The sequence below is a fragment of the Nicotiana attenuata genome, chromosome 11 (assembly GCF_001879085.1).
Source record: "Nicotiana attenuata strain UT chromosome 11, NIATTr2, whole genome shotgun sequence".
NCBI classification, from domain to species: Eukaryota; Viridiplantae; Streptophyta; class Magnoliopsida; order Solanales; family Solanaceae; genus Nicotiana; species Nicotiana attenuata.
Window position 1 is genome coordinate 12,065,767 of NC_031999.1, and position 24,399 is coordinate 12,090,165.

The 24,399-nt window shown below is 37.8% G+C and overlaps 1 protein-coding gene across 1 annotated transcript; it reads left to right on the top strand.

The window, feature by feature from the left end:
• Positions 14,342-22,476, top strand: LOC109234700 (endoribonuclease Dicer homolog 2-like). The gene is made up of 7 exons (XM_019400766.1): positions 14,342-14,591; positions 14,715-14,896; positions 15,267-15,413; positions 15,549-16,041; positions 16,222-16,403; positions 21,764-21,910; positions 22,177-22,476. Exons 1-7 carry the CDS (start codon positions 14,342-14,344, stop codon positions 22,474-22,476), a joined length of 1,701 nt encoding a protein of 566 aa, XP_019256311.1.

Sequence of the window (24,399 nt, forward strand, 5' to 3'; positions counted from 1 at the left end):
GCTATGGATTTCATTGTCGGACTCCCACGGACTCAGAGGAAGTTCAATGCAGTATGGGTTAATGTGGATAGGCTGACTAAGTCATCCCATTTCATTTCAGTGGCGGTTTCCTATTCTTCAGAGCGGTTGGCAGAGATCTATATCTGTGAGATAGTTTGTCTTCATGGTGTGCCCGTGTCTATCATTTCTGACCGAGGTAAGTAGTTTACCTTGCATTTCTGGAGGGCAGTGCAACGTGAGTTGGGTACACAGGTCGAGATGAGCACAACATTTCATCCTCAGACGGACGGACAGTCTGAGCGTACCATTCAGATTTTGGAGGATATGCTCCGCGCCTGTGTTATTGACTTTGTAGGTTCTTGGGATCAGTTTTTGCCATTAGCGGAGTTTGCCTACGACAACAACTATTAGTCGAGCATCCGGATGGCTCCCTATGAGGAATTATATGGTAGACGGTGCCGATCGCCAGTTGGGTGGTTTGAGCCGGGGGAGGCTCGGTTGTTGGGTACAGATCTAGTACAGGATGCCTTGGATAAGGTTAAGATCATTCAGGATAGACTTCGTACAGCTCAGTCCAGGCAAAAGAGTTATGCCGACCGTAAGGTTCGTGATGTGGCATTCATGGTCGGAGAGCGAGTGTTGCTTCGAGTGTCGCCCATGAAGGGCGTGATGAGATTTGGGAAGAAGGGCAAGCGAAGCCCTAGGTTCATCGGGCCTCTTGAGATCCTCGATCGAGTGGGAGAGGTGGCTTACAAACTTGCGTTGCCGCCAGGTTTATCAGCTGTGCATCCAGTATTTCATGTGTCCATGCTTTGAAAGTATCACGGCGATCCATCCCACGTGTTAGACTTCAGCACTGTCCAGTTGGACAAGGATTTGACCTACGAGGAGGAGTCGGGAGCTATTCTAGACCGGCAGGTTCGATAGTTGAGATCGAAGAGTTACCCTTTGGTTCGTGTGCAATGGAGAGGCCAGCCTATTGTTTTGGGTCATCACCTGTTTTAAATTAAATTCCATGACTCCAAGGCCTTGAAAACCTCATTTAGAGTCATCTCGATTTGCGTGCGCAGTCCGAGCGCGTAGCCGGAAAGCTTAAATGAGAAACTGTGTGAAAAATGATAAGTTTTGACTATAAAAATGAATTAATTTGACCTTGGTCAACGTTTTGGGTAAACGGACCCGGACCCGTGATTTGAAGGTTCCGGAGGGTCCGTAGGAAAATATGGGACTTGGGCGTATGCCCGGAATCGAATTCCGAGGTCCCAAGCCCGAGAAATGAATTTTTGAAATAAATTGTTTTCTGAAATTGTTTAACGAAATCTGAAATGAAATTTGATTAGAACATGTTAGTATCAGGCCCGTATTTTAGTTCTGGCGCCCGGTACAGGCCTTATATATGATTTAAGATGTTTCTGTGAAATTTAGTAAAAATCGGACGTCGTTTGACGCGATCCGGACCTAAATTGTTAAATTTGATATTTGACGAAGTTTGAGAAAAAGTTCTTGATTTTGAGGTTTAATTCATGGTTATTGAGGTTATTTTGGCGATTTGATCGCACGGATAAGTTCATATGATATTTCTGAGTAAGTATTCACATTTGGTTTGGAGTTCCGAGGGCTCGGGTGAGTTTCGGGTAGGTTCCGGGAGGTCTTAGGCTTAAAAACTCAGATATTGCAGGTTCAGAGCAATTTCAGCTNGGTTCGTGGAGCAGTTCTTGCTTTAGCAGAGTTTGCCTAAAACACAGCTACCAGCGAGCAGTCCAGATGGCTTCGTTATTGAGGCTTTAGTATGGTAGGCGGTATCGGTCTCCAGTTGGATGGTTTGAGCCAGGAGAGGCTCGGTTTTTGGGTACGGATCTGGTTCAGGAGGCCTTGGACAAGGTCAAGATTATTCAGGATAGGCTTCGTGCAGCTCAGTCCAGGTAAAAGAGTTATGCGGACCGCAAGGTTTGAGATGTGGCTTTTATGGTCAGTGAGCGGGTATTGCTCCGAGTGTCGCCTATGAAAGGCGTGATGAGATTTGGGAAGAAGGGCAAGATTAGCCCTAGATTCATTGGCCCATTTGAGATTCTTGATCGAGTGGGAGAGGTGGCTTATAGACTTGCATTGCCGCCGAGCTTATCAGCCGTGCATCCAGTGTTCCATATGTCCATGCTTCGGAGGTATCACAGCGATCCATCCCACGTGTTAGATTACAGCACTGTCCAGTTGGACAAGGGCTTGTCTTATGAGGAGGAGCCGGTAGCTATTCTAGACCGGCAGGTTCGTCAGTTGAGGTCGAAGAGTTTTCCTTCTGTTCGTGTCCAGTGGAGAGGTCGGCCTCCTGAGGCATCGACCTGGGAGTCTGAGTCTGATATGCGGAGCCGTTATCCCCATCTTTTCCCCGACTCAGGTACTTCCTTCTTTTGTCCGTTCGAGGACGAACGGTTGTTTTAGAGGTGGGGAATGTGATGACCCAAAAGGTCATCACCTGCTTTAAATTAAATTCCATGACTCCGAGGCCTTGAAAACCTCATTTAGAGTAATTCAATTTGCGTGCACAGTCCGAGCGCGTAGCCGGAAAGCTTAAATGAGAAACTGTGTGAAAAATGATAAGTTTTGAGTATAAAAATGAATTAATTTGACCTTGGTCAACGTTTTGGGTAAACGGACCCAGACTCGTGATTTGACAGTCCCGGAGGGTCCGTAGGAAAATATGGGACTTGGGCGTATGCCTGGAATCGAATTCCGAGGTCCCAAGCCAGAGAAATGAATTTTTGAAATAAATTGTTTTCTGAAATTGTTTAAGGAAATCTCAAATGAAATTTGATTAGAACATGTTAGTATCGGGCCCGTATTTTTGTTCCGGCTCCCGGTACAGGTCTTATATATGATTTAAGATGTTTCTGTGAAATTTGGTAAAAAACGGATGTCGTTTGACGTGATCCGGACCTAAATTGCTAAATTTGATACTTGACGAAGTTTGAGAAAAAGTTCTTGATTTTGAGGTTTGATTCATGGTTATTGAGGTTATTTTGGCGATTTGATCGTACGGATAAGTTCGTATGATGTTTTTGAGTAAGTATGCACATTTGGTTTGGAGTTCCGAGGGCTCGGGTGAGTTTCGGGTAGGTTCCGGGAGGTCTTAGGCTTAAAAACTCAGATATTGCAAGTTTAGAGCAATTTCAGCTCTCTGAACCCGCTAGCGCGGTCCGCGAAAAATAGTGTGCGGCCGCGGAGGAGGGAGTCAGTGCGGCCGCGGTCAACTTTTAGCGGGCGCGGTGGAGGGTTGTGCGGCCGCAGTCGACTTTGTGCGGTCCGCACAGGGTCAGGTAGGGCTGTGCGGCCTCAGTCTGTTTTGTGCGGTCCGCACAGGGGTCCTGAGAAATATATATATAGACGGGATTTTCAGTTATTTTCTCATTTTTCATAACCCCAAGTCATAAGAAGCGATTTTTCAAACAACATTTCTTCTCCAAAACGTCGGTAAGTGATCTCTAACTTATTTTCTTCACTCCTTAACATCTTTTAAGTTGATTTCACCTTAAAATCAAAGATTTTCATGGGGAAAATTGGGTGTTTTGGGTAGAACCTAGGTTTTTCAAAAATTGGGGATTTGGACCTCAATTTGGGGTCCGATTTCAAAACAAATTATATATTTGAGTTCATGGGGGAATGGGTAATCGGGTTTTGGTTCGAACCTCGGGTTTTGACCATGTGGGCCCGGGGGCGATTTTTGACTTTTTTTGGGTAAAACTTTGGAAAACTCATTTTCATGCATTGGGGTTGATTCATTTAGCACTTATTGATGTAATTAAGTAATTTGTGATTAGATACGAGCGAATTGGCGGCGGAATCAAGGGGTAAAGCTATAATTGGGACTTGAGTTGTGTTCAAGGCATCGAGGTAAGTGTTTGGTCTAACCTTAGCTTGAGGGATTAGGAGTTGAGTCCTATTTGCTATGTGGTATTAGTCGTGTACGACGTATAGGCATGGTGACGAGTATCTATACGTTGGTGTCTAGCATGACCGTGAGTCTNACTTTGTGAATATCTTGATTTCATCGTATTCTTCATGCTTTGGTGATGATTTCTAGTTGTTGTGAAAAGTTTGTGGATGGAATTGAGACCTTTGAACATCTTGGAGCATTGACTCGAGTAACATTATGAATTATGAAAGTATATGAGATGATTGAACCCTTTGGAGCATTGGCTCAAGTGGTAAAGTGAGTTATGAAATAAAAGTGAAAGAAAAAGAAAGAGTTATTAAATCGTTCCCTTGCCGGGATATTGTTGCTTTGTTGATTATCTCCCTTGCCGGGATGTTGAGATTATTGATGTTGTTCCCTTGCCGGGATTAAATTGTTTAATTGTGTTCCCTTGCCGGAATTTCTATCATTATTTTGTTTATTTACTAGCCCCTTTGTTTGTGATTGTTGTTTGGGTGAGGAAGAGTGTTAAAGCACGAAGGGTGATGCCGTGCAGTGAGGCTATTGTGAGGAAAGAGTGTAAAGCACGAAGGGTGATGCCGTGCCGCACAATGTACCATTCCGTACCGATTTTATTGATTATATGTGAGGAAAGAGAGTAAAAGCACGAAGGGTGATGCCGTGCACATTTTATCATATAATTGCTTTGGTGAGGAAAGAGAGTAAAAGCACGAAGGGTGATGCCGTGCACGTTTTTATTATGTCATTGCTTGGTGAGAACGAGAGTAAAAGCACGAAGGGTGATGCCGTGCACTTATTGATTTCTGATTCTTGTTGACATTCAAGTTATGTTGTTCCTTTCCTTACTTGATGTTTTATTCGGAACTGTTATCTGCCCCGCAGCATGTTTCCCCCTCCCACATTGACTGGTTATTTTCTATATTTTTTCCCCGCTGTATATATGTATTTGAACCCACAGGTTTATTTAGTAGTCTGGTCCTAGCCTCGTCACTACTTCGCCGAGGTTAGGCTAGACACTTACAAGCACATGGGGACGGTTGTGCTTATACTACACTCTGCACTGTGTGCAGATCCAGGAGCAGCTTTCGGACAGTAGTTGGAGGGCTTCCTTCAGTCCACCTGGAGACCCAAGGTAGACCTGCAGGCGTCCGCAGGCCCTGGCGTCTCCCTCTATTTCTATTCCCTATTTAATTTTCTTCGTTCAGAAACAGTTTATTGTATTTTCTTCAGACCTTGTATGTAGTTACTCTTATATAGTTTGTGACACTGTGACACCAGGTTTTGGGTATTTTGAGGTTTTTAAAAGCTGTAATAGATATAGTCTTAAGATATATTACTATTGACTTCCGCTTATTCATTTAGAATTCCGCTGTTATCATATTATTGTCTGGTATTTGATTAAAGAGAAGAAATATGAAAATGTAGTAATTATGTAAGGTTGGCTTGCCTAGCTCCCATTAGTAGGCACCATCACGACTCCCGAGGGTGGGAAATTTGGGTCGTGACACCTATTGAGGCAGCTACCTGAGAGTCCGAGTCCAATATACGGAGCAGATATCCCCATATTTTCACCGACTTAGGTACTTTTCTATGTCCGTTCGAGGACGAGCGGTTGTTTTAGAGGTAGAGAACGTGATGACCCAAGGGGTCATCTTCTGTTTTAAAATCCGATTCCGTGTTGCGAGGCCTTGAAAACCTCATTTTATCTCTCCTCGATTTACGTGTGCAGTCCGGGCGTGTATTCAAAAAGCCCTTATGTGAAAAATTTATGAAATGATGATTTTTGACTTAAAAAGATAATTTTTGTTGACTTTGGTCAACATTTTTGGTAAACGGGCCCGGACCTGTATTTCGACGGTCCCGGAGGGTCCATAGTAAAATATGGGACCTAGGCATATGCCCGGAATCGAATTCCGAGGTCCCTAGCCCGAGAAATGAATTTTTGAAGGGAATTGATAAGACTGAAAATGTAATAATTTAAAAAAATTTATCTTGTTGGTATCGGGCCCGTATTTTGGTTTCGGAGCCCGGTACAGGTCCGTTATGATATTTAAACCTTATCTGTGAAATTTGGTGAAAAACGAAATTGATTTGACGTGATTCGGACCTTTGGTTGAGAAAATAGAAGTTTTGAAACTATCTTGAAAATTTCATGCAATTTGGTGCTAAATTCATAGTTCTAGGTGTTATTTTGGCGATTTGATCGCATGAGGAAGTTCGTATGATGTTTTAAGATTTGTGTGCATATTTGGTTTGGAGCCCCGAGGGCTCGGTGAGTTTTGGATAGGCTATAGAGTGATTTGGCACTTAGAAAACCAGCTGGTATGCTTCAGCTGTGTTGCAGGCCTCTGATCTCGCAATTGTGAGATCAAGCTTCGCAAAAATGAAAGAAGCAGGCATGACAATTGCGAGGTATTTATCGCAATTGCGAAGAAGGCCTGGGCCAGCAGAGTTCGCAAACACGAACAAATCTTTGCAATTGCGAAGGGAGTCTACTCGCATTTGAGATCTTCGCAATCTTCGCAAATGCGACCTTCTACTCGCATTTGCGAGGAACAGTGTTCGCAAATGCGACACATTCTTCGCATTTGCGAAGGCAGCAGGACTGTGAAGCGCTTCGCATTTGCGATGGCTCCTTCGCATTTGCGAGCTTCGCAATTGCGAAGCTCAGGTCGTAATTGCGACATCTACAGCTGAGTAAAAGGGTCTTAGACGGGATTTTTCATTCATTCTCCCATTTTTCAAAACCTAAACTTCAAGAGGCGATTTTTCTAGGTCAAGTTCTTCCCCAAGTCATAGGTAAATGATTCTTAACTCATTTCTTTCAATCTATTTCATCTTTTTACAAGATTTCATCTTAGAATCTAGGGTTTTTCATGGTTGAATCGGGTGTTTTTGGGTAGAACTTAGGAATTTTAAAATTTGGGGATTTAGACCTCAAATTAAGGTCGTATTCCAAAACCAATTGTATATCTGGGCTCGGGGGTGAATGGGTAATCGGGTTTGGGTTCTTTCAGGTCTTGACCAAGCGGGCCCGGGGTCAATTTTTGACTTTTCGGGGAAAATGTTGGGGAATCTATAATTATACATTGAAATTGATTTCTTTAACGTTAATTGATGTTATTACGTTAATTATGACTCGATACGAGTGGATTGGAGGTGGAATAGAGAGGTAAAGCGGTAATTGAGCTTTGAAATACCCGTTGGCTTGAGGTAAGTGTTTGGTCTAACCTTGACTCGAGGGATTAAGGATCCCCGACTTACTTGCTATGTGAAATTCCATGTGTGTGGCGTATAGGTGTGGTGACGAGCACCTATGCGTCGCCAAATTTCCTGTTTAGCCTGTTCTCTTCCCCGTTCCCTAATATATATAGCTTTCCAAGAGGTCGGTTGCAGATACTTCAGTCAGGAGACCCAAGGTAGTCCTGCAGGCGTCCGCACGCCCTAGCGTCTCCTCCTACATCCTATATCTCTATTTTATTTACTTTCGAGACAGATGTATTATTTTCTTTCAGACCAGTATTTATAGTAATCTGTAGAAAGTTCGTGAGTTGTGACACCAGTTTCTAGGTGGTGATTATTTCGGTCTTCTGTTAATAGTATAAAGATGATCAGTTAATTTTGTACTTCCGCGTTTAATTATGTTGATTTAGTTTTGTTTAGTTTTAATCATAACAAGGAAAAAGGTGGTTATAACTCTAACGTTGGCTTGCTTAGCGAGTGCGATGTTAGGTGCCATCACGGTCCCGACAGTGGGAAATTCGGATCGTGACAGAGATCCAGAAATAAAACACTGTTTTCGGGAGCAAAACAAAGTGACTGACTTGCTAGCTAAGGAAGGACTAAAAATTGGAAAAATTGGTGCTCCAACTGTTTTAGTACTACCACCAACTGCTATTTTTAGTCTTATGTTGGATATTTCTGGAGCTACATATCGTAGATCTATCTCTAGTGATGTTTCTAATATTTTGGCCAACCTTGACAACTTTAATGCTCAAAGGACCATGTCTAGTCTTACGAACAATATTTAAATTTATATATTAGCTTCTCTTTTGACCAAAAAAAAGTATATATGATATGGAGAGGCTTACTTATCTTATAATTTAAGGGCTTTATCCGACTTTGATTTGTTACTTGTTGTTTTGCCTGGTTCAATAATACTGCTCTTTCTTTTTTCTTTTTTTTTTTTTGTAATTTTTACTTTTTTGTTGTAAGCTCAAAGTGTTTTTAGTGTCATATAGGAAAGTCAAATAAGAATATCCTTTTAAGTCAAATGGGCAAACAGACATTCTGTTGCTTGGTACGCAAGGTTTGAATAGTACAATAGTTGAACTCATTTGACCTGTCAGCTAAAGATCTGGAAATGAAAGAAGAAAGAATTGTACAAGACAGAGAAGTTATTTTGGAATTGAAGTCAGTATTCTTTTTTCCTTTTAACTGACCATCTTTACCTAGTCAAGACAGATCCTACGGACCTATGTGTTTTGCTTTATTTGTATCGTGTAAGATTCATTTAAGAGAAAAATACGTCTTACTATAAAATTTTTAATTTTCAAGGCTCGAACCTGAAACTTTTAGTTAACAATGGATGAACCGTCTCATTGCATAATGTAAAGTATATTCGATCACTTTGCCATATACTAGTCGATATTCTCGAATTTTATGACTGAAAGAATTGGCTTCTTTCGTGGAGTATGTCATCGGAACGGTTAATAAAGCTTCATATATAGGTTATTCCACTTCTTCCCAGTTCCAACCAAAATTTCAGTTTAAAAGTATCTATTGTAGTATTAGTTTATTTATCTGGTTTTAGTCATGAGAAATAAACAACTAGTGAAAGCTCCTATTAACACACACAAAAATTTAGCTAGGTTAGGCACTAAAATGTCTTTATATATAAATGCATGGTGGTGAAAATATATATTAATCGTGGTGGTTACTAAATACATCTGGTTCAAAACAGTTGTCGTTTTGGAAAATCAAGGTATAACTAATTACTTTTTTTCTTTTTACCCTTAGTATCAAATGTTCTTTAGAAAAAGCATTGAATAAGTACATAGCATAGAAAACCTAAAAATGAAGAGTATTAAATTAGGATATAATAGTCAAATACCCTCTTATTAATAATTTTTAAAAAGACGTGTAAAAGAATAGCGGGAACGTGTAATAATTTGAGAAGAGGCCGCAATTAAGAGATCAGAAGACACTGTTTTTGCTTCGAGTGCAAGACTTTGGCTTTGACTTTTGGATTTTATACGCTCTGCCCAAGGTCATTTGATTTTGGATATTAGCTTGAAAAAGTGCCGACTCTCTGTCTTTGCTATTTATCCTCAAATGGACCGGCACTCTAGTCCTTTGTCTTATTACTTATATTCGTTGTATTACTCCGTTTGTTTCAGTTTATGTAAACCTATTTTTTTTGGTCCGTTCAAAAAGGAATGATTCTTTTCTAAATTTGGAAACAATTTAGCTTAAACTTATTATTATACCCTTAACGAGAAGTTTTTATAGTCACACAAATACTCTGGGTTCCTTTTTGACTTGTTTAGTACCACAAATTTAAAAATTCTTCATTTTTTCTTAAACTTCGTGCCCAATCAAACATGTTCACATAAATTGAAACGGAGGGAGTATTTATTTTTACTGTCTTTTTATATTTTCGTAGCTACTGTTTCTCTATTGCTCTATTTTTAACGTTCTTGAGCCAAGGGTCTTTCGGAAACCAGTGGCGGCTCAACCCTAAAGCCACTAAAGCAGTGGCTTTTAGGCCTCCAAAAATTAGGGCCCCTAATTTACTCAAATTATATATAGTATAAATAATTATGTATTTATTATTAGTGATAAATAAAATTGTTTTAATCATTTGTTGTCAATTTTTAAAGTTTATACTAAAAATTGTAGATTATTAAATTTGCATTTACTTCCTATTTTTTTTATTATTTTTTTGTTACCTCACGTATGGTGGATGGGCTCAACTTCTTAATTTGTCTAACTCACTTCAACTTGAATCAATTTTATTTATAACTATGATTTTGTAGAATCTTCTTCTATTCTGTAAGTGCTTTTTAGATAATATTTCAATCTTAAGCTAATGAAATTATCAAATGATTAGATATCAAAAAGTATTTCTTAACCTCGAATGTCTTTTGAGGCCTCTTTTTAAATTTTTGCTTTAGGCCACATGCAGTGTCGAGCCGCCTTTGGCAGAAACAGACTCTCTACCTTCATAGGTAGGGACAAGGTCTGCGTACACACTACTCTTCCCAGACTCCACTTATGGGATTCCATTGGGTTATTGTTGTTGTGATTGTTGTTGTTGTCACTCAATAATATACGTAAAACTATATATAATCAGTGTATAATTTATGTATATTAGCTAAAAAATATTACCTAGTTAAATGCTATTTGTGTAAAGATTCCTCTTCTTTTTCTAGTTTTATCAATTTAATACTTTATATTATAAGTGAATTGTCGGCTCACATACCCCAATTAGCTAGAAAGGCAATTAGCATGCTACAGTCGGTAGCAAAATTAAGCATTTAAAGAAACATATCTATGCATACTAATTGTGTTTGGAAAGCAAGAAACTAAGCAGCATTCCTTAATAAAGAAAAGATTGGGTGTGTTTGGTACCAAGGAAATCATCTTTCAGAAAATAAGTCATTTTTTTTATAATCAAACACTAAAACATATTCTTTCTAAAACTATATTTTCCTTCAAAAGGTGAAAAGGAAAACGACTTTTTTCTCTTATATTTTTCTTAGTTGATCCATTTGGAAAAATATATTAAATTTTTAGAGTGTTGGATGGTGAGACAAACTTTCTTCTTGAAAATATTTTCCAAACAATATATATATATATATATATATATATATATATATATATATATATATATATATATATATATATATATATATATATATATATTAAAAGCACGCATACCCTTAGTGAAATATCGTTCAACTTTTTACCCTTTTAAAATAGAGTTTTAAGTATAGTTCACATTGGACAATAGTCATTTGATTATTTTTCTAATATTTAGAAATTATCATTTAATTAATTCTTTACTATTTAGGAATAGTTAATTAATTTTCTACTATTTAGAAATAGTCATTTAATTAATTTTCTACCACTTAAAAATAATAATGTAGTTATTTTCCTAATATTTATAACACTTTCCTACTATTTACAACTTTAAAATTAACTAAAATGTTGGTTATTAAATCATTTCCATTTAAATTAGATATGAAGTCTTAATATTTAAATATTTAAAATCGATATGGTATGGATAGTTAATATATTATTGTTTTCGATGAGGACGACAACAACAACAACAACAACAACAACGACCCAGTGAAATCTCACTAGTGGGGTCTGGGGAGGGTAGTGTGTACGCAAACCTTACCCCTACCCCGAAGGAGTAGAGAGGCTGTTTCCGAAAGACCCTCGGCTCAAGAAGACAAAAAGACAAAAGAAGACAATATTAGTAACACCACAGATATAATATGAAAAAATACGAAAAATAGGAACAACATGAAATCTAGAAGAATGATACAAAGCAAAAGCAAAATAGTATCCTTACCAAACTAGTCACACAAAGTTATGGCATAAGACAAGACTCAACTACCTCCTAACCTGCAACCCTAATACTCGACCTCCACATGTTCCTATCAAGTGCCATGTCCTCGGAAATCTGAAGACTCGCCATATCCTGTCTAATCACCTCCCCCCAATACTTCTTAGGCCGCCCCCTACTTCTTCTCGTGCCCTCCACAACCAGCCGTTCACACCTCCTTACCGGAGCATCTGGGCTTATCCTCTGAACATGCCCGAACCATCTGAACCTTGCTTCCCGCATCTTGTCGGCAATGGGAGCCACGCACACCTTCTCCCGAATATCATCATTCCTAATCTTATCCATCCTAATATGCCCGCACATCCACCTCAACATCCTCATTTCTGCTACCTTTATCTTTTGGGTATGTGATTCCTTAACCGGCCAACACTCAACCCCATACATCATGGCCGGCCTAACCACCGCTTATAGAACTTACCTTTGAGTATCAGTGGCACTCTCTTGTCACACAATACTCCAGATGCTAACCTCCACTTCATTCATCCTACCCCAATACGGTGTGTAACATCCTCGTCGATCTCCCCTCCTCCTGGATAACCGACCCAAGGTACTTGAAGCTGTCTCTACTTGGGATGACCTGTGATTCAAGCCTCACATCCACGCCCACTTCCCTTTGCTCAGCGCCGAAATTACACTCCAGGTATTCCGTCTTTGTCCTGCTAAGCTTGAAACCCTTAGATTCAAGAGCCTGTCCCCAAACCTCCAGCCTCTCGTTAACACCGGTTCGCGACTCATCAATCAAAACTATGTCATCAGCGAATAGCATGCACCATGGCACATCCCCTTGAATGTGATGTGTTAACGCGTCCATCACTAGGGCGAATAGGAACGACTGAGCGCAGAACCTTGGTGTAACCCCATAACAACCGAAAAATCCTCAGAGTCGCCTCCTACTGTCCTAACCCGAGTCTTTGCCCCATCATACATGTCCTTAATCGCCATAATGTAGGGAACCGACACGCCTTTTGCCTTCAAGCTTCTCCAGAGAACTTCTCTAGGAACCTTGTCATACGCTTTTTCCAGGTCAATAAACACCATGTGCAGGTATTTCTTCCTATATCTGTACTGTTCAACCAACCTCCTAACAAGATGTATAGCTTCTGTAGTAGAACGACCCGGCATGAAACCAAACTGATTGTCGGAACGGACACTGTCATCCTCAACCTTGCTTCAACCACCCTCTCCCGTACTTTCATAGTATGACTTAGTAATTTGATACCCCTATAACTATTACAACTCTGATATCACCCTTGTTCTTATATAGCGGGACCACCGTACTCCACCTCCACTCATCCGGCATCCTCTTCGCCTTAAAAATAATATTCAACAACCTAGTCAACCACTCCAAACCTGCTTTCCCCACACACTTCCAAAATTCTACCGGAATCTCGTCAGGCCCGGTCGCTTTGCCCCTACTCATCTTACTCATAGCTCCCACGACCTCCTCAACATTGATGCGTCTGCAGCACCCAGAGTCACTGTGACTCTCGAAATGTTCCAATTCATCGAGCACAATATCCCGATCCCCAACTTCATTAAGAAGTTTTTGAAAGTAAGTCTGTCATCTCCTCTTAATCTGGGAATCTTCCATCAATACTCTACCATCGTCGTCCTTGATGCATCTCACTCGGTCTAAATCTTGAGCTTTCCTCTCTCTCTCTCTCTGCTTGGCCAGCCTAAATAACTTCTTCTCCCCTCCTTTTTCCCCTAGTTCCTCGTACATACGACTATAAGCCGCAGTCTTAGCCTCCGTGACCGCCAGCTTCGCTTCCTTCCTAGCTACCTTATACCTCTCCGTGCACACTCGCCTCTCCTCCTCACCTTTTCGATGAGGACAACTCGCCGAATTTTTTTTTCTTTCCATAAATGTGCTTTTCCAACGACATTAGAGATTCTTATTTGTTTTTGCATGATTTGAAATAGGAGCGACAAATACATGATTTACTTCAAAATCTTAAATAATAATTTATTCAATACATTATAATTTTAACCAACACAAATTGTAGCTTAATGTAGTTTCTGGATACTGTATTGCACGATAGTTCTGTGAATCATCACTTAATTGTTACACAAAAATAATAAATTTTAGGTACGTGTATATTTATAACATATGTTTTTTATAGGAAGTAAAAAATAGAGCATAAAATAAAATCTTTATAGAATGACTAAGGTGGCAAATATCTCTTAGATTAAAATTGTGCCTGATTATTCCATAAACAAAGTTAAACCGGTGAGGAAAAAAAATCACTAAACTTTTAATTTACACACAAAGCAATCATAGGCTACTTTCTTTCTTTAATTTTTATTTCAAAACTCAAATACAATATTTAATATTATAGTTAAATAATTTTAAAAATTATGTCCTTCCTCGGATCATGTGGATTCAAGATGCTTTATATAATTGCCTTTCTTAATTTTAAAAGTTATATATTCATTAAATTAGGGTTCACGCGCAAAGCGCGTACCTAAAGATGTTTTTCTTTGATACTACGTATATTTCTAAAGTCAACTCCAATATATTGTTTAAGTTTTTAAATCTAACCAACTAACAAGTTATTTTCTTATTTAGACATTAATAGGAAACCTTAACGTCATGATTTCAGTTCACACCATCAGGATCTTCTAATCTAATTAAAGAAAAGAAATTAAAAAAATTCCTTATGTTCTCATCTCACCCTACTTCATGTCATTATCTTTACAATGAAAATATATTCTATATAAACCTACTTAAAAAGATGGCCAATTCAAACTCCTTACTTCATATGACATATATAGCCATGGAAAATCCAAAACAAGAGGAAAACCTTGTCTCTCTTTATACTTCATCACCAGAAAACCTTCATTTAACAAAAGAAATGAACCAAATTACACTAAATGATGAACCTCATATTGTTTTGGAGAGGTCAGTGGAGGAAGTAGAGGAAATAATAGCATACAAATTCAAGAACCCTAATTTGTTACAACAAGCTTTTACTCATTCTTCCTTTGAAGAAAAGTGTACTTCATATGAGAGATTGGAGTATATAGGTAAGAAGGGGATCTAGAGAAAGTTCTATGTATTCGCTTTGCTTTCTGCTCGAACTACATATAATAAGATTAAACTTATTCCGAATTCATTATATCTCTATTTCTTGAATTCACTTCTTGCAGGTGATGCTGCTCTCAATCTGTTGATAGCAACGGAGCATTTTTTGAATTACCCTGATTTACCTCCTGGGAAACTCACAAGGTTGAGAGCTACCAATGTAGATACTGAGAAACTTGCTAGAGTTGCCATCAAATATAATTTGCATGATTATTTACGTCACGATAAGCCTTTACTTAAAGGACAAGTAAGTAACAACAATGAGAACTAGTTTATTTATATCTCCTTTTTACTTGTTTTTGTATTCACGATGTTCTACTAAGCAGGTCTGTAAATTTATATTTAAAAAAAAAAAGTATATAAATTTATTTAGTGGTTGGTGTATAGAAATTCTCACTCATTACGAAGAGTTGACTGATGAGTGTGGTAAAAAAGACGACTGTCTTCCAAAGAAATGGTGCATATAACACCCGAGGTATCAAAAAGATAGGAGAGGAAGTGATATATATAAAACAAAATACAAGTTTACGCGTGTTTATTAGTTTATTGTAGTAACGTACAAGGGTAGGGTAATTATAAGAAATCAGTTTTGGTGAAAAAGTTTGATGTGTCCATAGGTGGAAGAATTCAGAGATGCAATAATGGAGTACCCATTGCATTCAACAGGTCTCGTTGATGCCCCTAAAGTTCTTGCAGATATAGTTGAATCTTTGATTGGTGCCATGTATATTGATGGCAATTTCTCCATGAATATAATTTGGCAGGTACTTTTATGGGCTCATCTGAATCCTCTTCGCTGGAAAATCACTACATATGTATATAGTGATGAACCTCTTTGGTGAAAATCATGCGTTCACTTGCACATTGCTAACACAACCCGATGTGTATTTTGATGACAGGTGGTAAAAAATTTATTACAGCCTCTAATTACTCCAGAAAAACTCGAGATTCATCCAGTTACAAAAATTATCGAGCTATGCCAAAAGAATGGATTGAAAGTAAAATTTGTTGATTCATGGGAGGAAACAGGAGAGGTTGAAGTTCATGTTGATGGCAAACTTGTTGGAAAGGGGAAGTTTAATGGAAAGAAATTAGTTGCAATAAATAGGGCTGCACACAATGCTTATCTTCAAGTTGTCAAAAATTTGAGTGCGAAAAAAACTACTGATGATTACCCTTGTGATGAAAACCTTGTCTCTCTTTATACTTCATCATCAGAAATGAACCAAATTACACTAGATGATGAAACTCATATTGTTCCAGAGAGGTCAGTGGAGGAAGTAGAGAAAATAATAGCATACAAATTCAAGAACCCTAATTTGTTACAACAAGCTTTTACTCATTCTTCTTTTGAAGAAAACTGTGCATCGTATGAGAGATTGGAGTATGTAGGTAAGAAGCAGATCTAGAGAAAGTTTTATAGGGTCATTTGCTTTCTACTCGAACTATATATATATATATATATATATATATATATATATATATATATATATATATATATNTATATATATATATATATATTACACTTATTCCGAACTCATTGTATCTATATCTTGAATTCACTTCTTGTAGGAGATGCTGCTCTCAATCTGTTGATAGCAACGGAGCATTTTTTGAATTACCCTGATTTACCTCCTGGGAAACTCACAAGGTTGAGAGCTGCCAATGTAGATACTGAAAAACTTGCTAGAGTTGCCATCAAATATAATTTGCATGATTATTTACGTCACAAAAAGCCTTTACTTAAAGGACAAGTAAGTAAGAACAAATTTATTTCCGTAAAAATCCTTTAGTGTACCTTTTCTTACTAGTTTCTAGCTACATTCATGATGTTCTACTAGTAGGTCGGAAAATTTGATAAAAATAAAATACTATATATATAAATTTATGTACTGGTTGGTGCATAGAATTTTCTTCCATTTCCATGTTAACATTCATTACGGAGAGTTGACGAATGAGTGTGGTCAAAAAGAGGACCGAGTCTTTTAAAGAAATGGTGCATCTTAGGTATCACAAAAGTAGGAGAAGAAAGTACTGAAATGTTTTTTTTTTGGGGGTAACAGAATTTTTTTATTTATCTCCCCATTACAAGAATACATTTACACCTCAGTAATTATGTTGAGCTTATGAGCTCATCTCCTTAATCTTATTTCTATTTTTCCCTACTAGGTATGTGTGCTCTTTAATATCCTATCTATACAATGCATTTATCCATTCTTTTTCTTTCCTATTTTTCCTGCTATCTTGTATTTCTTGTACTCTGTACTTGCTTCCTTCCTTGATTCCTTGCCATACTTTTTCTGGTATTGGTACTGCTTTGTTCCACAGTGCCTCATTTCTTGCTTTCCAGATCCCATACATGGTTGCTGTGATGAGAGCTGCTGCAAAGTTCCTGCATATTTTCCCTTTGATGCATCTTCCTATCTTCCTCCATATATTGTTCTGGTTTGCATTGCTTATTTTAATCTTCAGCCACTTGCACAGGTATTCCAATAGTCTGCTTGAGTACTCACACTCAAAGAACAAGTGTTGGATTGTTTCATCTGCTTTTTCACATAGGATACATGTCTTCTCTTGGCTCACCCCCAACCCGTTCATTCTATCTCTGGTTAGTAGTCTCTTCTTCATGATCAGCCATCCAATGAAATAGTGTTTTGGAACATTTAGCCTGTTCCAAATCCATCTAGCATATGGCCATTTGATTGTTGTTCCTCTTCTCCAGTTGTAGCCATCTTTGATTGTATACTTGTTATTCTTTGTTTTCCATCCTCTTTGTTCAAATCCTTCTTTAAACTTTTCTTTGATGTCACATATTTTCTTCCAATACCATGTACAGTCCTGAGGTGGTGTATATTGCCACCATTCTTCCCCTTTTATGTATACATGTTCACCTATCTGACCCATAGTGTGTCACATTTCTGCTCTATATTCCATACATATTTGGCAATTGCTGCTTCATTCCAGGTTATGCATTCCTGTATCCCTAGTCCCCCTTCTTCCTTTGGTCTGCATACAGTGTCCCAGGCTACCAATGGAGGCTTGTTGGTGATCACTCTCCCATCCCATAGATAGTTCCTGCATATAGCCACTATGGTCTCCATCACTTTCTTTGGCAATATGAACATGGATGCCCAGTAAGTGTGGAGATGCAGTAGCACAGTGTTAACTAATTGCACTCTTCCAGCATATGAGAGATTCCTGGACCCCCATCCCTTGACTCTTACTAGTATCTTGTCTATCAGTCTTTCACAATCCACTGCATTCAACTTCTTAGGAGAAATAGGGACTCCTAAGTAGTTGAATGGAAGCTTTCCTATCTTGTAGCCAGTTATCTCACATAGGTCTTCTATTTCTTTCTTGTTCATATTTGCACAAAAGATGTTGGATTTCTCAGCATTTACTGTCATCCCTGAAGTACTGGAGAATGTCATTAGCCCTCTCATCATCAGCATTGCAGAGTTATATTCCCCTTTACAGAACAAAATCATATCCTCTGCAAAACACAGATGTGTTAGCTGCATTTCTTTGCACTTCGTGTGATACTTGAATTCCTTCTGCTTTGCAACATGTCCCATCACTCTTGTGAAATATTTCATACAGATAACAAATAGCAGGGGTGATATTGGATCCCCCTGCCTTATTCCTCTTCTGCCCTTTATATTCCCATAGGTGTCTCCATTCAGGTTTATGCAGTAGCTTGTTGTTGTTATGCATTCCATTATCCATCCAATGAATTTAGTTGGGAAGTTGAGAGCATGTAACATTTCCTTTACAAATTCCCATTCAATTGAATCATAGGCTTTCTTCAAGTCTACCTTAATCAAGCAGCTTTTTGTTGTGTTCTTCCTGTTATACAGTCTGACTAGATCCTGGCATATCAAAATGTTTTGTACAATTGTCCTCCCTGCCACAAATGCACTTTGATTTTGTGATATGATCTCTGGTAACACCAACTTCAACCTGTTGCATAGCATTTTTGAAATGATCTTATAGACCACATTACAGCATGCTATAGGCCTGTAGTCACCTACTATTGCTGCATGTGTTGACTTTGGTATCAGTGTGATGGCAGTAGTATTCATTGCTCTCAGCATTTTTCCAGTTTGAAAAAACTCTAGAACTGCTTCTGCAATATCTTTTCCTACTATATTCCAACTCTCCCTGAAGAATTGGCTTCCATAGCCATCTGGTCCTGGAGCTTTTGTTCCATCTATTCCCCATAATGCCTCTTTGATTTCCTGTATTGTGAATGTCTTTATCATTTTTGGTCTTTGCTCTTCTGATACCATTGGTCCTGCTTGAACTATTCTGCTTACTACATGCTTCATGTCCTTTTTGTCTGTACCCAGTAGCTTCTCATAGAATTCCACAAAAGCTGCTGCCACTTCCTTTGTTGTTTGCATTGTTTTCCCCTGGCTATCTTGTATGGTGAAAATTCTAGTTGCTATCCTTTTTGCCTTGATTACAGAATGGAAATATCTAGTGTTCATATCCCCTTGTTTGATCTATTGTACCTTACTTTTTTGCTGTAAGTATTTTATCTTTGCTTCTTTCCAGTATAAATATTCCTTTGTCAATTCCTTCTCTTCTATGGTTAGTCCTTCATTCCTGGGATCTTTTTGCATTTTCTCCTGGCATTCTAGTAACTTCTGCAACCAGATTTCTTCCTTTTCCTCAACATCACTGAACCTGTCCTTGTTTAGCTTCCTTAATACATTCTTGAGTCTATTTAGCTTTCCCACTATCTTATACATTTTTGATCCTTGGATCTGTTGATTCCAGCTTCCTTCTACCTTGCTCATAAATGAAGTATCCATGCTCCACATGTTGTAGTATTTGAATTCCTTTTGTCTTGGTCTATCATTCCCTTCCCATTGTATTATGGCTGGACTGTGATCATACTCTCCTGGTAGTAGATACTACACTTCAGCTATTGGTAATTTGTTCACCCATTCTGTATTTATGGACACTCTATCAATCCTACTCATTACTCTCTCCTGTCCTTTCTGCTTATTACTCCAAGTATAATAGCATCCTGATGATTTCATTTCCTGTAGCCCACAATATTCCACATATTCCTTTAAGTCTTTGATTTCTGCATATGTTACCCTGCTGCCTACTCTCTCCTCTTTGTTGAGGATTGAGTTCAAATCCCCCATTATTTCCCATGCCCCATGCATTTGATCTGCTATACTTCTAATATCTTTCCATAATTCAGCCCTTAGAGCTAGGTCATTAAATTCATATATCATTGTAATACTCATTCTTTTCCCTGTGCTTCTATGTGTCATTGTACTGTGTATTAATTGTTCTGTCACATTCTATACTTGTATAGTGAAGACTTGAGGTCTCCATAACAACCATATCTTCCCTGCATTATGCTTTGCATGGTTAGTAGTATAAGACCATCCTGTACACAGATTAAGAGCAGCTTTGTTGGCTTTAACTCTCTTAATCTTTGTTTCTAGGAGCCCAAACATCCCAACTTGTTGTCTTTGAAGGAACATATTCATTTCCTTCTGTTTAGATGGTCTATTTAGGCCCCTAGAATTCCAAAATCCCATTTTATCCATTAGGGGATTGGGGTTGAGGCCCCCCAATCAGCCCTTTTGTCCTTCCTTGCTCTATGTTTTGAGTTCCTCTTTCCTTCTCTTTGTCTTCTTCTTCATTTCTTACATTGCTTCTGCTTCTTATGTCAGTGTCCTTAGTTCTGTTTTGCTGGTCATTAGCTTTGTTTCTCCATGCTTTTTTCCCTTGTACCACTTGCCATTTGTCCTGTTCCCCTGCAGTTCTGACCGCTTCTTCATTCTGCTTTTGTTTCTCCTTCTATTTCTCAGTGCTTTGCTTGATAATTTCACCTTCCTCTTGCTGTTGTTCTTTCAGTGTTTCCCTGTTATTGTTTTGTTTTTTGTTTTCCATTCCATTCCTGTTCTTTTCCTTTTCAGCTTCTTCTCTTATTTGTTTCCTGCATTCTTTGATATCATGCCCATAATTCCCACACGCAGTACAATATGTTGGCTTCCATTCATACTTTACTTCTTGCTCCATGATTGTCCCCCATTCATTCTCAAACATAATTACCTCTGGGAATTCCTGATCTGCTTCCACTTCAACTAGGATTCTAGCAAATTGGAGCCTTTGTTTCTGTGTTGTAGCCCTATCAGCTTTCAGAGGAGTCCCTATCATCCCTGCTATTTTCGTTAGTGCATTTTGTCCCTAGTACTTTATGTCTAGGTTCATCAATCTAATCCACACAGGTATTTTCTCAACCATCTGTTTGTTGAATTTTACCTCCGGTCTCCATGGTTTTACTACCATCGGCTTCTTATCAAACATTCTTATTCCTTTTTCAACAGCTTTTTCTTTGCTTTCTAGTGGATGAAATCTCACAATGAACACTCCTCGATTCACCTGTGCTATCTTATCAAGTTCTAGATTTCTCCATATCCTTTTGAAATATCCTTCCATCACAATTTGAGGAGGATTTGAGCCAAGCACATAACAGATGACTGTTGATTTCCAGTAGATTATTTCATCCTTAATGTCATCCATGGTAATCTTCACATTTCCTATTTTTTGTTTCCCTATTTTCTCAGTTAGGTCATATCCTTCACTCGATTCTCCATTTCCTACTGCTTTACTCCAATTCATGTCAGATTTTGCATGGCTAGTCAAGTTTAGTTCAATTACCTCATCCTCTGCTTGTTCGGCCCAGGATTTGTTACTCAGTGTACTCTCCGCCATTGTTACTGGTGTCTCCATCGATTCTTCTAGATCTAGCGGTGCAATTCCTTAGATTGCATTCAGATTTTTGAATTTCTTCGCTTCCGATGACTGTGGTACTCTTCGTGGATCTTGCCTTGTGTCTTCTCGCTGAGCTGTGCTCCTTCCTCCTCCAGATTTGGACTTCCTCGCCATTTCAGTTGCCTGAGAGGGAGTTTAGTTTCTAGAGAGAGAAAGTTTCTTAATCGTAAGTACTGAAATGTTAGATATATATAAAATAAAATACAAGTTCATATAATACGTGTACTTTTTAGTTTATCGTAGTAACATTCAAGAGTAGAGTAATTTAAAAAAAAATCAGTTTAGGTGACAAAGTTTGATGTGTCCACAGGTGGAAGAATTCAGAAATGCAATAATGGAGTACCCATTGCATTCAACAGGTCTCATTGATCCCCCTAAAGTTCTTGCAGATATAGTTGAATCTTTGATTGGTGCAATCTATATTGATTGTAATTTCTCCATGGATACAACTTGGAAGGTGCTTTAGCTTTTTTTCACTTTGAAATAATATACAATATTCTTTTTCTAGCTTATCATTGTACATTTGGAGGTATGGGCGAAGCTGGAGGGCAGAAGGGGTTCATTTGAACCTCATTCGCCGAAAAATATTGTATATATATATATATATATATATATATATATATATATATATATATATATATATATATTGATGAACTTCTTTGGTAAAAATTCTGTGTCCACCTGCACGTTGCTAACACAATACTATGTGTATTTTGATGACAGGGGGTAAAAAATTTCTTGCAACCTCTAATTACTCTAGAAAAACTCGAGATTCATCCCGTTACGAAACTTAGGGAGTTATGCCAAAAGAATGGATTGAAAGTACAATTTGTTGATTCATGGGAGGAAAAAGGAGAGGTTGAAGTTCATGTTAATGGCAAATTTGTTGGAAAGGGGAAGTTTAGTGGAAAGAAAATAATTGCACAAAATAGGGCTGCACATAATGCTTATTACCAAGTTGTTACAAATTTGAGTAAGGAAAAAACTACTGATGATTACCCTTGTGATGAAGCACAAAGCTGAAATAAGCATTAATTTGCATATTTCATATTTATTATCTGTCATTCAAATTTTGATTTCTAAAAAAAAGTTTTTCTTTTTGCATGTAATTTCATAGTAATCTCGTGAAGGCGAGAGAAAACAAATATTGCTTTTAGGATAGCGTTTTAACGTGTTTCAATCCTTAATATTTTGTGTTCTTGGTTCCATCACCTTTATTATCTTGCTGTCAATACTGTTCTTTTTTATTCCTAGTATTATCATCTTAATTTATTTATTCCTATATTTTCCAAACCTGCTTTGAAAATGTCTTTCTTGAGCTGAGAGTCTATCGAAAACTGCTTCTCTACCTCACACAAGGTAGGAATAAGATGCATTGCATGCTCCTCGGACACAGAGGCGGATCCAGGATTTAAGTTCTATGGGTTCAACCTTCAAGATTTTTGGCATTGAACCTATTATATTTTTAAAGTTATGCGTTCATATCTATTATTTATTGCAATTATAGTGATTTTTACTCGTAAATTTATGCTCCGCGTTAAAATACTGGGTTCAGTTGAACCCGATAACTTTAAGCTCCATTCGCCCCTGCTCAGACCCTACTTATAGGATCACACTGGGTATGTTATCGTTGTTGTTGATTCCGTCACCTAGATATAATTACAATATGTCGTATCAAAAGGAAATACAAAGTAGAAGACGTGCAAACTGAGAATAATGAGGCTTTGGGTGGTTAAACTCGGATAGTAAGGTCAGTAATACTCCATAAAAAAAAAAATCAAAATTGAAAGAATGATGGACGTAGAACAATAAAAATTTAAAATAGAGGCTTAAACTGTATTGACGGAATATATTTGTTTTAATTAATACTGTTTTTCTTTTGCTTATTTAATCATAAGGTATCTGAAGTCCACTAGTTCACGTCTTGTAAGCTTATTAAAGGGGGTTAAATCATTTCTTATAAAAAAAAAATCCTTTCTTTTCAAGATTTGAACACGATACTTTTGGATAAGAATAAAGTAATTTCAATCATCCCACCACCTTTTGCTAATAAACTTAATAAATGTTTTTATGTCTTCTATTATCGAAGGAAGATCCTCGTCACAAGGATAAAATAATAAACTCCCATTCTTTTAAATTTTATGATCTTTCAAGTTCGTTTCTAATCTATCTTGGGGAAAGATTTGAGTTATATTGGGATAATTGAACCAGAAAATGCTGGCAATATAGTAATATTTGCCCGCTTTGGAGCAAATATGCACGTATATTGAAATTTTAAAGCGGGAAAATATTAAAAGGAGTATTTTCACACTTTATAAATAATTTTATATTAAATTTTAATGTGCGAATTTTTTTGCACACCCAATATATCCAACCTACAAAATCAATAGATATACAACATTTTAGTATTTCACCACATACGTAAAACCTTGAGATCAACCTGAAGACAATGTTGAGCCGTTCACGAGTTGTAGAAATGATATCAGGTAGCCACTTTGAAAGGCTGCTATTTATAAATTAGTCAGTGCGTTCTGAATTTCAGTTTTACAGTTCAATTATTTAGGACAAATTTGTCCTGAATTGTCTCGAAGTAATGATATTTAGGATAAATTTCAGGACAAAATAAGTACTGATCGTTAATCTCTAAATAGCATCCCTCAAAAATGGCTATATGTGTACTTGCCTCTCACGAGTTTGACATATTGAGAAAATTGCTTGTTTTTAATTTCTTTCCCTTTTGACATTGGGGGGAAAATTATTTAATGCATTCTACACACAATTGGTTAAGTAATTTGTCTTAGGAGATTTTTTTTTATTTGAAGCCAACATCTTCAGGCTAGAGCCTTTGGTGTGGGGGTTAGGCAAGACCCCTACCATACCTATACATAAGCAAAAGAGTACAAGTAAAGGGGGACATGGACCTTACCTCTACAACCAAGAAAAGAA